Source organism: Diceros bicornis, chromosome 20 (genome assembly GCF_020826845.1).
Source record: "Diceros bicornis minor isolate mBicDic1 chromosome 20, mDicBic1.mat.cur, whole genome shotgun sequence".
NCBI classification, from domain to species: Eukaryota; Metazoa; Chordata; class Mammalia; order Perissodactyla; family Rhinocerotidae; genus Diceros; species Diceros bicornis.
In genome coordinates, this window is record NC_080759.1 from 16,933,949 (window position 1) to 16,949,846 (window position 15,898).

The following is a 15,898-nucleotide window of genomic DNA, read 5'->3' on the forward strand; positions in this document are numbered from 1 at the left end:
AAATGTAGGAAACCTGAAGGTTAGAAGCTTTCAAAATATAATACTCTGAGCTTTTCCTCGGGAATTAAGGAATTTAGCTCCAAGGAGGTTCATGCCTAAAGGAAAGTCCTCAAATCCAATTGTGTACCTAGAGAGTGTAACAAGATAAGAGCAACTGCTGGAAATCTGCTTGAAATTCCCCTCCAGATAAGGAAAATACCACCTTATTCCTCACTAATGAGGAAATGCTACAGGAGTTCAAAGTGACTTGTTCTTATAAATGTTAGAGTACAGTGTAGAATACTAAGAAACTAAAAAAAACTGCAGCTCCATGGTCATTTTACCGAAAACATTATTTGGTTTATCTGCAGTCCTGAATGTAGCATATTTGACAGGTCTGAATATTCCATTAGTTTATAACACGGTTCCCAAAAATCTGCTCATGACAAATTGAAAAGTGTAGACTATCTATTGTTATCTGAAAATAAGAGTTTACTCAGAGGACAGAAGATTTGAAAGTGGGCCAAGTATTTCAAAACAATAATATCTGAGAAAACTTGGATGGATAGTAAAATCATTCCTTAACGCCTCATTCAGTTGGTTTCAGTTACCATTTCATGGTTAATTCTTGGTTCTTGATACATGTCACTAGTCTTCTAAGTCATGCTCACCATTGAATGATAAGAGAAGGGGAAATCACGTTTTAGGGTGCACCCAATCTACCTGTATGCAGTTGATGCTGTCCACATGAGTGCTCATATACTGCATCATGGACACCATTAGTGGTATGGGAGAGATTTTAGGTGGTATTTGGCCTCTTTTTTTCCTATTAATACTCGTATCTGGGGGAAAAATGTAACCAGCATATTAAACTCATTTACCAAATAAATATAAAGTAATTTTTTAAATTTATGTTATTTAAGTTAAAAATTGTCAGTGGAGAAAAATATCAAGGAAGTAGTGGTACAGATGGTATGCCAATATGGGAAAACTCATGGAAGTTGCGTCCAAATGACTGAGGTGTAGGAAATATCATACTACTACATGGTGGTTGGATTCAATAAAATATATACAGATAGATGACCCAATGAACTTATACATCTGTGGTACAGTCCATTGAAATGTTGTCGTGACAATGGTCAAATAGTTGTCTGTAGAACATTATACAATCCAGTTCATCAGGGGAATACTAGAAATAATAGCAGCTTCTGGATCAAATGCGTGTTCTCCAAAGTCCTACAGACAAGGGCCATGTGGTTTCTGAAGTCCAGCCTCCCTAGATTCAGGCGTCTTTGTCAGCCTGTGCACCATCATGGACTTGTGCATTAACAGGAATTTGGAGGTCTGTACCATATCTGCTCATTCTGAGAAGCTTTTCAGAGGAAAAAATTTGCGACACCCAGATTACAAAACATTATTTCAGAAATGTTCATGTGAAAAATTGCCTTAGAATGGAGAAAACGCTGTAATATTGAACAAATACTATTTGAGTTTTTTTAAATTTTTGTCACTACCTTAAATATTAGGGGTAGAAGCAAAATTAAAATTTTAAATCTCAGTGGCTTGATACTATTGTGCATCTTTCTTTCTGTGTGATGGCGACCTTGAGGTACCAGTCCAAGAAGCTTTGAGTATTCTGGTTAGTTGCATATGTTATCAGATCACCCACTTAAACTTGTTTTCTTTGGGGACAGGTATGATAGTTATGAGACTGTTACGCAGTGTTTAGGAGATAACCAATGTGTGGGTTACGATTTTCAGAGATAGATTCTTGGAATACTTGGAACATTGAGCAAGTAAGTGAGGAACAGTATGGGGGGCAGCACTAGCCCCTTGTGTGTATGTGACAGCAAAGGGAGTGGCAGTAAGCTTAGTAATGTCACTGAGACAGAGGGCCTTCTGGAGGTTGGTAGAACACGGGGCTGATTATTTCAGGAGAGTTTAACACATGACATTCAGACATACGTTCTGTGATCATTGTCAGTTTCTTCCTCGAAATGGCAACCAGAGATATTTGATAGACCTTATGAGGAAGAGAACAGTGCTTCAAATAAATAATAGTAGTTGCTTACTTTTATTCAGTTTGTTTTTGTGTTCCTTTTTCCATGTTAAAATTCCAAGGAGAAAAAAGCTCAACTTCTTCCCATAAGCCCCTTCCCCCCAAAAATGAGTAGTCTCACAAACCTTCTTTTGAATCTCTAAAAATAGATGATTGGTTAACTTGCCTTAAAGTGCCAGCAACACACTAAACATGGGACAGAGCTAAGAACGCGTGAATGTCCCTGAGCTGTCATAGGAAAACTGAAAAGCTTAACAACATAATTATATGGAAAGCAGTTTATTGGCATTTTCTTTAAGAGGGCTGGGGGTCACCGAGAGGAGACTAAATCACGAATGCACCTTGAAGTGTGACCAGGGGAGGAGTTGAAGGGTTTGTTGTAATACGCAGCCAGATCCTCTGGCGGGGTGCCTTACTACATTAATTTTCCAAGTCCTTTGGGTGGGTCACAATTGCACTCCAACATCCTGCCTGCAAATGCTAAATAAATACCAAGTTCACGTCAGACTAGAGAACCAATGTACTAACTAATGTCATTTAAGAAATCAGAATGCTTAAATTCTTTTCACTTGATAACTCACATCCAAAATTACTGAAGTTGGCACACGCAGAGGAATATACATTCTCTGTGGTCAAATGTTCCTTCTCTTAGGAGCAATTTGAATCAGCTTAGATTATGTCTATTATAATAGAACAGTTTTTATCTCAGATGTAGGAGGTGGGGCAAGGATTGGTCTTCACAATAATAGGAGATGTTAAGATGATATAATATGAGTTTCATTCCTTAGTAAAGAGCTGGTAAGAATTAGCAAACCCAGACTCTTTGTATATAGAAATCAATGAAATTTGCATATGATTTTCAAAAAAAAATAAGGTTTAGAAATCATTGTGCAAGGGAACATCCTCGGTACATGTAGCCACTTGTCCAGCATTAGATTTTTCAGTTTAAACATTCCAGCGTGACCTGATGCAATGATGCCTGCTACAGTCTACTGAATTTTTGAGAGGCAGTTTGCGTCTCTACAACCAACCACAAAGCATGAATTTCATTAAATACACTCAAAATGAACAGCTGCTAAGTCCTCAAGTCCTCTCAACTTTGCGCCTGACAAGAAATTTTAGTTTTCAGTGCCGGACTTTGAGAAAATGACTTTTTTTTTTTTTTTTTTTTCTTTTTTGGAGAGGGGTAAACAAACAACTCATTGGCAAAGGGGTGTGTTCCTTATAAAGGTGCTCAGGGAATTTTACCCTGAATAACACAGACAACTCATTTCCCAGAGGAGGAAATGGTTTTGTAAGTTTCGAGAAGTCTTCTGCCTCCTCTGTTTGCTGGCTGGTTTATAGTCCTGGTCTCAGCAGCTGGTCTGCCCCCAAGCTTTGTAACTTGCAGCAATTGACGGCCCGGCTGGGCGCTGAGTTTTTTTTTTTCCCCTCTCACTTCCCTGCGATGTTTTGAACTGCCTTCCTACAGACGTCACACAGCCCTTGAGGAATAGTTTCTGCCTGGCAAGATTGAATGATAGTTCTCATTCACAAAGGCTGGGAGTCAGATCCTCAGCAGAAGACACAACGGAAATTACATTCACAGGTAAAACAGTGGATCTAACTGAAGTGTGGAGAGCTTTGTTCCCTCGCTGACTTCTTGGCTCCCTGGAGAAGTGTTTTCCTGTGGTTGCCCTGAAATGGAACTTCCCTGACAGCTCTCCGGTGTTACAGCACCTCGCGGTCATTTTCTTTTCCTTTCTCTCTACCTGAGTACTTTTTGTGTTGGAAACCTCTAAACTTGTTATTATGGAATTGCAAAAAAGACGAGATCAAATGGCATTTCCACTGTGTTGGTTTCCCTTGTGACCAGATGAAGAATAGATTTAAAATTCAGTTCCTCCCTTGGCAATGCAAAACAGAGAAGAAACTGTCACTTCCTAACAGCATAGTGGTGCTGGAGTAAATTCAGGATGAAAGAGAAAAGAGCTCCTGTGTCTTAGAAGCTTCCCTATGTTCTGGACTGGGAGCTGAGCTGGAGTTGGACTCGGGGAAATTTGGATTTCTTCAAGCAGCCTCCCTTGGAAATGGAATATATTTAAAACCGTCTTTGTGGAAAGACAGCTGAAATGTATTAATTAGAATACTTGAAGACTTTTTCCTTTTTTTCCCCCAAAATGAGCATTATTGTGAAGCCAAGATCCCGGTCTACAAGTTCCCTGAGGACGACAGAGACAGCTTGGTAACGTGCTTTTCTCTCATGCTTCTCCCCTTCTTTCCTTTTAAGATTGACGTAATACTTGAGTATTTAGAATTGCTGCCGAGGTTCCTGAGTTAGGTGTGATGTTAAGGCTTTGTAAGAAAGAGCGCAGTGTTGGTGACACTTTCGTTCTCTATTTTATCCGCTCTAAAAACAGGGGTGCTCACACTTTTTTTTAACTCCATGTGGACTAGAGCGATTCATCTGGTGACAGTTTTTGGAGGAGGAAAGAAACTTGCAAATGTGTTGGGAGTTGAGAAAATGAAAACTTGTCATTTTTCACTGTCTGATTTGGTTGCTTGTTTTCTCATTTTGGCTGCTGCAAGCAGGCTGGTAGTTGACACTTTTTGCCACTGTCTTTAGAAGTAATACTTGGGCTTTTAGCACAGATGTGTTAGAGAAATTTATAATGCTATCTATTTTAATCGTATGACCAACTTGAATTTAACTATGTGGCTAAATGTATTATCAAGTTGCTTATCATTCAGTCATCTCCTATGTTTTATTTTGTCCATAATGTTCCCTGGTAATTACGTTTTTGGTCATTTTAGTGTTTCACCCTCATAAAAAGTATGTTAATTTCTATTTATTCTAATATTTCATTCTACTGTTTCCCCAATATTGATGTGACATGCTCATAAGCATATGGCCCTTAAGGAATATTTTCCCGATGAAGTAACTTTTATGTCTAAAATAGCTATTTACAAAATACTCATGGCTGTTTCAGAGGTTAATTTTATTTTATGTTAGTGATTGATTGTAATTAAATGACTAAGCTTACCTCTTTGAAATGGACATAATGATGCTTCAGATAGGGAAAATAAAAGCGATGATTGAGGGCAAGTGGTTGGGGATAGGATGGAAGCAGGCAGGCAAAATGTATTATGTATTATTATATAAGCAGGTAAGCACAAATATAAATACTCATATTATTTACATAAGGAATTCAGCCCACATTCATGTGGTTGGGTTATCATTTGCTGTTATTATACTAGTGTTTTATAGTGGACTACAATAAAGAATTATCCCTTTAGTAATATTTCTGTGAGTTTTAATGAACTATAAATGCAGATTTTGTCTATGTCACTTGTGATTCCTTATAAAAGAATACATGCAATAAATTCCTTTTTGAGTTTATTTAAAGAGAAGTTTGCATCTGCAAATAAATTTGTACAGTTCTTTTATGTGAAACAATAAATACTGGGGAATACTTAGAATCCTTTTATTAATTACCATAGCTAACATAAATCTCTAATATAAATGGGTAATCCGAATTTATAAAATAAGTAAATTTTATTCATTTGTGATTTCTGTCCAGCCTAAGTGAAAACAGGACCTGATACTTGAACAAATAGTATTTAACCAACCTCTTTCCCTTTTTGCCTAAACTGTCAGTAGACTTATTTCCAAATTCAGGGTTCACTTGGCAATAATCAGTTTATTTCAGGAGACTAGTAACGCTGACATCCTTTACTCCTCTGAGGTTGTCATAGTCTATTTTTATCCACAACTATTTTATTATCTAAATTCTATAAGGTATTTTCATAAATAAATAGGGCCACAATTCAATATATATTTTTAAAAATATTGATTTGTGAATATGTATATTGTTCCATTTAATTTTAAATATTTTGCATAATTTTGGGGTCAGACTGGTTTTTATGTAAGAAATAAATATCTTTCTTTATGCTAATGGTTCCTAGATTTAACTGCACACCATGAAACCTCTCCAGTTATTAACCTTACATCTGACTTATTAATAATATAACTGCTTGGGTATATCACTGCTGCCTCTAAATCATTTGACCTGAGGTTGTAATTGCTGTAATTACAGTTTAACCATTTTGTTATCCCTTTTATCATTCAAATAATATACACACAAATTTATTTATTTGTATTTCTATATGGTAGAACCTATGTAGATTATAGATTGGGTTTAATAGAGGAAATATACATGTTTGTGTGTGTACACACACACACACGCATATTTATATTCACTTTATTATTAAAAAAAGCAGCCCTTTCTCTCCCTGTGCCTATGCACATACAGGCCCCAGAGAGCTCTGCTGGACAATGTCTTCTCACTGGCTTTTCTGTTCTGACTTCCCAATCCCCACCCCCACCCCCATTCCTTTTCAAAAGCCAAAGCCCTACTTCATCCTCTTAACAGTTGACTTCCCTGAGAGAGACCTGCTGATTTGCCATTTATCCCTTTTTCAGATGATTTTATTTTATTCTGCCCTTAAGACATTGTTCTTGGGGACACGTCTTTTGGCTTTACCATCTTAATTCTGCTTATGGAAATCTATTTTCTGTTCTATGACCTACTTTCTCTAAAACTGTCTATTTTCTCCTCAGATGCCTCCAAACCAAACGCTGCCTTTGGAAGTTTGCTAACTGCCTTCTGCAAGAATCCAGTGCTTTAGATTACTTTTCCTCTACTTTTTCCTGTTTCTCTCCTCTCAGTAACATAAAGAGCAATCCATGCTAACTTGTTTATGGCCCTGATTAAATCGCTATAGGATATTCACATTTTAAAAAGGGATTTCCTGGCAAATTCTTAATAATATTGTACACCCTTCTCTTAATATATCTACTTAAAAGACAAGCCTTACTTATAGCTAAAATTTTATGAATTTCAAAAAAATGGAGTAAAAATAATCTTGAAATTAATCTGCTTCTTTGTAATATAGGTGTCACAAATTTAAAGTAGTATATAATAAGAATATATACTAGGTTGCTTTTATTTATTCAGCAGGTATTTCTTGAGTACTTACTCTGTGCCAGGTTCCAGCAGAACGTGACAATGGTGTTTATCCTTTTGCAGTCCTTTAAAAATCTGCGTAAAATTGGGAAATACTTAACGTATGCATTTTATTATGCTCATCAAGTTAATAAAATTAGCAAACTCATTGATTGGGGCATCATTTGCCTTTCTATTTCGATCATTTCAGTAAGACTATCCTACCTTTAAATTCTGTGTAAGAAAATGATGAGGCAGTTACATTTCCATAAATATTTGAATTTACATATCTTAAATTCAGATTTAGTCAGCAATTATATATTATAATAATATTATAGCATTTTACTATTTACAGACATATCCCAGGGATACTTCTCATTAATCTAAGACTTGTGTAATACACTTTAGTTTAAGTAAAAAATAATTAGCCTTCCAAATATAGATATAAAGAGAACTTTGGTCAATAAAACTGGACTTGATTCTTTTCTGCTGTCAGACATTCACTATTTGGCATATACTTGTTGTATTTAAGATTGTTCATTTGTAATCTTGAGAAAAAAGAGATGCTACTGTCTAAAATATAACTGTGGATTTTTTATAAAGTAAATTTTGAAACAGATTATTAAATATGTAAAAATTATACTTAGGATTATAGACATAGAAAAAAAGTCTGGAAAGCTCTGTTTCCAGCCTTTGGCAGTGGTACTTTTTAGGGTAAAATGGCGGGAATGGAGGTAGAGGAGACTTTCTTCTTGTTACTGTACTTCTATATTGTATGAATTTCTTCATCAAGTATTATATATGAAAGTTTAAATATGTTAGAAATATAACTTCCATGTGCATTATCAATCTTGTATTTATATGCATACATATCTATGTATCTGATAAACAACAGTTTGCTCAGGGTCCAAAATATGGACCCTGCTCAATACTGAGCAGATAGAATGTTCAGAATAACAGTGCTGTTCAGATCAATAAATGATTGCTTTGTTCTATTAACTTTCTCCTCCTAAGGTTGTAAAAATTCAACCTGGCTGAGAATTCTTATTTTGGCCTCATGATCACAGGGAAAAGCATTGATTAGACTAAAACTACTAGTTTTATAATTAAGAATAAAAAAAGATGTAACATTTTGGAGGGAAAATTACTTATAACCCCCACTATCCCACCCTCAACTATTTTCATTTTTTACTTAACTTACATATTTAAACAGTTGTAAATACTATTTCTGTGCTCTGCCTCTTCATTTATGTTAGCATTTTCTACTTTTCTAATAATAATACTTCTAGCTTTCATTTTATTGAGTGTCTTTTATGAATGAGAACTCTGTGGAGAATTTCACATACAGTATCTTATTTAGTTCTTATAGTAATATTGAAGGAGTGGTTAATCCACATTTTACAGTTGAGGAAATGAGCCTAAGAGATGCAGTAACTTGGGTAGGGCCATTTAACTGCCAGTGAAGCTAGGATTGGAACCCAAGCCTGTCTGCTCCAAAGACAGTGCTCTTTTGACTTCACCATGTTGCCTCCCTCTACCATCTATAAAATTACCGTTTTTAATGACTGTAAAATTGTCCATTTTTTTAAGTCATTTTCTTTCTTTTTCTTTTTTTTTTTTTTTGGTGAGGAAGATTGGCCCTGAGCTAACACCTGTGCCAGTCTTCCTCTATTTTGTACGTAGGACGCTGCCACAGCATGTCTTGATGGATGGTGTGTAGGTCCATGCCTGGGATCCAAACCCACGGACCCGAGGCCGCTGTGGTGGAGCCTGCAAACTTAACCACTATGCCACCAGGCCGGCCCCCTAAAATTGTCCGTTTTGTGAATATATCTAAATGCACACGAATATTTTGTTAGATAGTGGGTGATTGAAGAAATAAATGGAAAGTTGTCTTTTCAGAGGTATGAGAACCTACGAAGTTTCAGGCTGATGTTGGGTGTTGAAAACGGCGGTTTGAAAGACTCCTGTAGTTATAGCCTTTAGCCAGTGTATTCTCTACTGGTGGCAAATAAGGTCATCTGTTCCCTGTTATACAGAAGTAAAGAGCAAAAGGTTAGCACCTCCCAGTTTTGAATAGACCATCTTTTTAATAATGTTAAGTTTTACTTTGTTCTCTGCAAGCTCTGTAAGGCTTCAGTTTAGAAACAAATACTGTCTCAGACTTTGTATGAAGTTTCATACTGTATTAAGTCGGCTTTGAAAAAGGTACAAAGTCTCCTTTCCTATACTTTTTATCTTAGAAGCTTTCATAAAGGGGAAAACAAATGGGATTTGCATACTTTCTGCCTGTCCAATGTACACTGTGACTTGGTTTAGGTAAGTGACTACTTTCGTGTTTGCCCATGTGATAAACTTTTTTGACCCTATTAGCTAAGTTTGTATCACATCTGTTATATAATAGACCTAGAGAGACACAGCTTTTAGGAGAAGTGATTAAGACACCTTGAGTATTGTTTAAAACGTAACTAGGAAAGCACAGAATGGATCACAGATAGGTATACTCTTTAAAGTTGTAAATAATAAGATTCCCTGAAAAAGCCCTTTGTCCACCCTACATCTCACTTGTTTTGTATCCCTGGAGAAGCCACCTAGTCCCTCTATAGCCACATTTACTCACCTGTAAAATAAAGGGGGTGAGCTAGATCAGTGAATTTCAAACATATGTTTCAATGGAACACTTCTTATAAATGAAATGTTGATATAAATGTGAGTATATAGGAAAGATTTAAAATTATGTGTATATTTGATATATAGAGATAAAAATTTTAAAATATGCCTATGTATGAAATATATAGGTAAAAATATATAGACATACATATAACAATAAAATAACCACTGAGTTTGTTCCTTTACCCCCACCCCAAACCCAATCCCTATTCTTGCAATACCTCTAGGGTTCCAAGGAATATTGTTTGAACACTACTAAGCTAATAAACTACTAAGATCCTTTATGATTCTACTTTCTGTGGTGCTACCCTACCACTGGAGAGTCATTTGTGTTTTCTGTATCCCTATGTGGACTGATAAACTTGCTGGTAATTAAACTTCTTAGGAAGTTCAAATGACAACAGTTCAAATACTTCTGCCTTGAAAGATTTTAAAGTTAAGGGACAATTCTCATTTCTGAGAAATTGCAGAAAAGTTATGATAGTTAAGATCCATTCATTTTATTTAGCATCTTATTTTTTTACAAATTTATTTTAGGCTTGTTTTGGATGAGAAAATCATAGCTCATTAAATATATGCATAGCTGACGTGTCAGGAATTCAGCATGGCGGTTGGTAAAGAAATGCTGAATTGGCATTGAATTCTTCCGAAGAAAGATGTTTCTTTAGTTTGGGTGTTTCAAAATGGGGTTCTCAACCTGCTTTTTCTGTCACGTCATTGGTAAATAAAGTTCATAGGTAATATTGCCCCTTGCCACACTCTCCTCAGCGACATTGCACTCTAGAGGCTCCACATTAATAAAATTGGCTGTGGTTGTGTAGACAGCAACACAGCTACCTGCAACTCTACTCTTTTCTTCCCTGTTGATTGTGGGCACACCATGGTTTTGGCCTCATCACTAAAACTTGCCATTTGGCAGAGGTAAAGGAATAGCCTACTTATTAGTCCCTCTATCAGTCATTCCAATCATACAGTGAATTTTATTAAATCAGCAAGAATGAGGACGTGGACGTAACCATGGGTAAAGGAATGGTTGGTCCTCATGGATCCACCCAGCTGTCACTAGCGAGATTGAGAAAAGTAGATTCTCAGATGAAACTGAAGAGGAAGAATGTTACTGAGGGCTTCGAGGAGATCTTCCTTAGGGAAAGATGCCTGAGAGATATGCATAAATATTCTGAATAATACTAACACTAAACATACAGGATTGTTAAAGCCTGGATAAAGGTAACAAGAATGGGACCTGGGAGCTATTAACTAGGTTGGTGAGGAATACCACAAAGAAAGCATAGTCTTAATTAAAAGCCAATATAGATTTTCATAGGAGCCCTTCCAGAAATTATCCAACTTCTCAAGAGATAAAACAGACGTTGAAGGTATATTAGAAAATGGATATAGAAGTAAGGTATACTCTAGCCAATGCACCAAATCTCTCCAGGGGTTAGGATCTACAGGAGGGGCTAGAGTGTCACAGGGGCACAAAGACAGTAAGCCTAGGAAAGGTACTATTAAGTGTAACCATGTAAAGACAACTGATGGGAGGCTGTGCCTCTGATATGTCTCAGCTCTTAAAATGGCCTTGCTTTGTGGTCAAGTGTTGCCTAAACTAGGATATACTTCAAAGAATAGAGACTAGGGAGAATCCTAGAACCTGTAGATGCAGTTTCCTAGCATAACAGGGGAAATGTAAGTTATAGGTATTTATTATCTAGCCTCAGCCTTCTAAGGGGATTGGCTCTCCTAGGAACATCCTAGGTGATGGGTGAGGATGTGATTGGGGAAGCTAAGCTAAACTAATCTTCAGAATGAAAGTTAGAAAAAAATAAGGGAAATTTTGTGGGGAAGAGGTGAAGAAATGTGGCTAGAGAAGTAGAAGGGAGGATCAGAGGGGAGGCCAACACGGAAGAATTTCAGCCCATTTTGAACCAGACATCTACTATCTAGCGCCCTACCCTGTTTAATCACACTGCTACCTTCTGGGCAAAAGCTGCCACTAATGGACGTGAATATAGAAGACACCCCCCCCCCCCCCCGCCCTCCGCCATCTCAGCCCTGAGAACTTTGGCCAGAAAGGGAATCAAGGGCAAGTCCTTCCGTTTCTCTATTACACGTGAGAAAGAACGAGAAATTAGAAAACTAGAAGCTAGGTGTAGATTGCAGCTTCCAAAGCTTCCTTACAGGAAATGGTCCTGATGTTTTACAACCTACACAGTAAAGCTTTCTTTATATTTAATACTAATCTCCCTTGCTTAAATTTTAACCCATTTCTTCTTAGTTATCAGTGGATATAGCGATAGTGAATCAACGGATAAGTAGATTCTACTTTATGATGTTTGAAAACTACTAGTAAGTCACTTCATGGTCTTTTTTCATTTCATATTGCAAAATATTTATTTTGAATTGTAAAGTAGATGGCACCAGTGTGACGTGTTAAAAGAAATGCTTCATAAAATATCGTTTCAATATGTCATTGTTTTCAGGCTTCACACGGAAGAGTATTCCCATTGTACCTAATTCTCCTTCCCATTTAAAATACATCCAAGATGAGAAATTCAACTCCTGTTAATTAATATGCATGAAATATTAATGTGTATATGGAATACAGAAAATAATAATTCTTAACATCCATGATTTCATTCCATTGCAACGTGGCACGGAATTTTTTCTTTATGTCCTGGAATTTATATGACTGATAACTGTTTTAAAGTTAGGATAAATGAATGCGAAATGTGTCAACTTTTAACCCCTGGCATTCTAGCATGGGAATGAGCCACTGCTGTAACGTTTCCTCTGACACTACAGCCTTGTTGTGGAACAGCAGGTAACTGATTGACAGCTAGATCACCAACTAGCTAGGACAGCAGCTCCGAAGTCTGGAACGATACTCGAAGTAGCAACCATTGCAATGAGGAAAGCTACAATATTTGAGCACCTACTGTTTGTCAGACATTGGACTTGGGGCTGTACACTGATTTAGTTCATTTTGTCTTCAAAACAACTGAATGAGGTAAAACTGAAGTCACACAGCTCATAAATCACAGTGCTAAAGAAAACATGTGGTCTCATTCTAAATCCCACATTTGTTTTTATTGCTGCTGTTCTTGCTCTTGTTTTCTTTGATTTTCCCCATTATCTAAACTGCTTTGGCCACACGTGGTTCTGCCTCATGGTATTCCAAAACGTAGTCAGCAGGCTGCTATTTACGCCTCTCCTTCCTATCCTGAGTTGTTCAGGTTTCTCCTTTTAACCTTGTGCATCTCAAGAACGTGTTTACCTTTTGTATTTCTCCGCCGTCTTTCGTCTTTCTCGAGATTTGCATACAAGCCTTTAACCATGGACCACAGAGATGTATCAAGAAATAAAAAACGGACTTTGACACAGCTCCGTTCTTGAGAGATCTAGCCAGTTTCTGACGCATTTAGTTGATTGACCCTCTCCCCCGTCAGACTGTAAATTGCACTGTCTTCTTCCTCTCTGGCATTTGATCAGTGAGCAGAACAATAAAATCTTTGAAATGAAAGGGACCACAGGTAAAAACCTATAATCTAATTCTCCCCACTCGACCCCATTTTGGAAGTGGAAAAGTTTTGCTAGTCTTTAACAATTCTAGTCAAGTAGGGTCAAGAAAAATTATTAGAAACAATGTCAATGCTTATGTGGTTTTGTTGGAGAAATATTTTTTAAAACCCAGAAATGAAGTTTGAGGTCAAATAAAGAGCGAAAACTTAGTCTACCAGGCAAATGTGTGAAAGCAGTTCTGTTATAATTTGTATGGGACTTCAATGTAATTCTTAAACTTATGTCTGTGAAGTTAACTAATGCCATGATAACTCTGTTATAACTTCTCAAAAAATTAGATTGGAGGCTTATGTATAGAGAGGTGTGGAGGTTGAGGCCTCAGCAATCTCCCGAAGGAAATTCAAGACATTGTTTTGACCAGTCTTCCCCAGACAACTGAACTCTGATCATTAAATTTTTTGGAAGTCATATAGCTAATTAAGTAGCTAAAATTCGTGTGTTGAAATTCTAACTTCATTCTTCTCTGTTCTCCTAATATAGTCCTCAGAGAAATAAAAATAACGGTAACTGCTATTTACTGAGTGCGTACTATGTTGCAGGCACTATGCTGTGCATTTGACAAGAATTATCCCATTTTGGGCTGGCCCGGTGTCTCAGCGGTTAAGTGCGTGCACTCCGCTTCAGTGGCCTGGGGTTCGCAGGTTCTGATCCTGGGCGGGCACCGATGCATTGCTTGTCAAGCCATGCTGTGGCGGCGTCCGGTATAAAGTAGAGGAAGATGGGCACGGATGTTAGCCCAGGGCCAGTCTTCCTCAGCAAAAAAGAGGAGGATTGGCATCGGATGTTAGCTCAGGGCTGATCTTCCTCACAAAAAAAATAAAAGAATTGTCCCATTAGGTCCTTATCATGTATCCTGTGAGGCACCCATTATTATTATTTCTCATTTTATAGATGAGGAAACTGAGGCCTAGTAAAGTAAACTGACTTACCCAAGATTGCATGGCAAATAAGAGAATTTCATGGATTCACACACTTTTTAAAATTAATAAATGTTACCCTTAGCAATGATAAATATATATATTAATATGTCAATTCAGTTAATTAACTTAAAGTCTTTAGTACAGCAGCTGACTCCTTGTGATTGCCCAGGAAATGTTAGTTTATATTGTGCATTTTTGAGTTTGTATATTAGTATGACATTTTTTTTTCCTCTGGTGAGGAAGATTGGCCCTGAGCTAACATCCATTGCCAATCTTTCTCTTTTTTTGCTTAAGGAAGATTAGCCCTGAGCTAACTTCTGTGCCAGTCTTCCTCTATTTTGTATGTGGAATGCCTCCACAGCATGGCTAATGAGTGGAGTAAGTCCGTGCCCGGGATCCGAACCTGCGAACCCGGGCTGCCAAAGTGAAGCATGTGGAACTTTAGCCACTCAGCCACAGGCCCCTGAGTATGACTTTTTAAATAATCAAGAACTATAAATGTGAAAACTGATACAGTCTTTAAGGCCTTTGTTTCCATAAGGTGGTCTTCTTGGGCACATCTCAGAACTGAGCATTTATGCAAAGCTAGGTATTCTGGATAAATCACATTAACACTATGATTCAGAGAACATGCACTTATGTTCTGGTGGATCACAGAAGTAAACATAGAGAGGGTGGCAGAATAAGAAGGAGTCACCTGGAGGCTAATATAAATGTCTCTGCTTTAGTCATTGAAAAATCAGTCAGAATCCTCTAGGGATGCAGTCCTAGGCAGGGGTTTAATCTGAAAGGAAGGGCATTCTCCCTGGGTGCATCTGTGTAAAGATTTTCTCTACATAACCTTCCTACTTAGGGCCGCCTGGTGGTTCAGGGTCCCTGTAATCACACTGGCAGGCCTTCCCTACCTCTCCTGATGCCCTGCTCCTCTAGCAGTCTTCTGAGATCAGAGGCGCTCGAGTACATTCATGGTGGTATGTCCTAGACTCCTCTAGCATTCTTGGTTGTGTAATTTAGAGATTGTTATGTCCATAGCCTGAGTCTCATTCTCCTTACCAGGCTCCAGACTGGGTAGGTCCTGTTTAGTTTAACTGGCCATCCTATCTCAGCAAAAAGGGCTTAAGCTTCCTTCTCCATCTGTTTCTAGAAAGACAACAGGCAAAAAATAAGACCTGATTGGAAAATCTCTTCCTGTGGACTAGAGTGTCTCTTCAGGATGAGCTGCAAAGCATAGGGGCTAGAAATGTGGAGAATGTAGCAGCTTAGTGAGAGCAGCAACTAGCATTCCATAGTCTCTGCGATCTACTTATTTTATTATGAGTAGTTACCAATGAAAGTGTGTAAAAACATTACTTTGTTATAATGAACAACTATACATTGGGTTAAAAGCTGTGATTGAGGGTGGAGTTAACCACCCTGGGGAGAAAAAATTGGGCCACTAAAGATTCTCTGAGTCTCTTGCTTGGAAAAAATAGTCTCAGTTGTTTATCTGAGTCCTGTTGTTAAAATTGAGTCTAATTGTATATGAATTAATAAGTGTTTCTATGGTAATATAAAACACAAAAAGCAAACATGTTAGCCCTTAACAAACATACCTCTATAAAGGTGTTATTCTAATTGGGAAAATAATTTTACATGCATATGTAAATATATGGAATTATACCCGTACCCTAGTAGAAATACATGTGAAATTTCTCCATAATGTAAGG

The 15,898-nt window shown here is 37.4% G+C and overlaps 1 protein-coding gene across 2 annotated transcripts in view; it reads left to right on the top strand.

The window, feature by feature from the left end:
• PDE4D (phosphodiesterase 4D) overlaps positions 1-15,898 on the top strand; it is a 328,823-nt gene that overhangs the window by 58,760 nt on the left and 254,165 nt on the right. Inside the window, exon 1 of one of the 2 annotated variants that reach the window (XM_058564040.1) lies at positions 3,599-4,262. The exons of the other annotated variant lie outside the window; for it this stretch is intronic. Coding sequence (XP_058420023.1) covers positions 4,198-4,262 — 65 coding nt within the window. The 5' untranslated portion in view covers positions 3,599-4,197. Of the gene's footprint in view, positions 1-3,598; positions 4,263-15,898 lie in introns of those variants that run through there. 2 annotated transcript variants of the gene reach the window in all.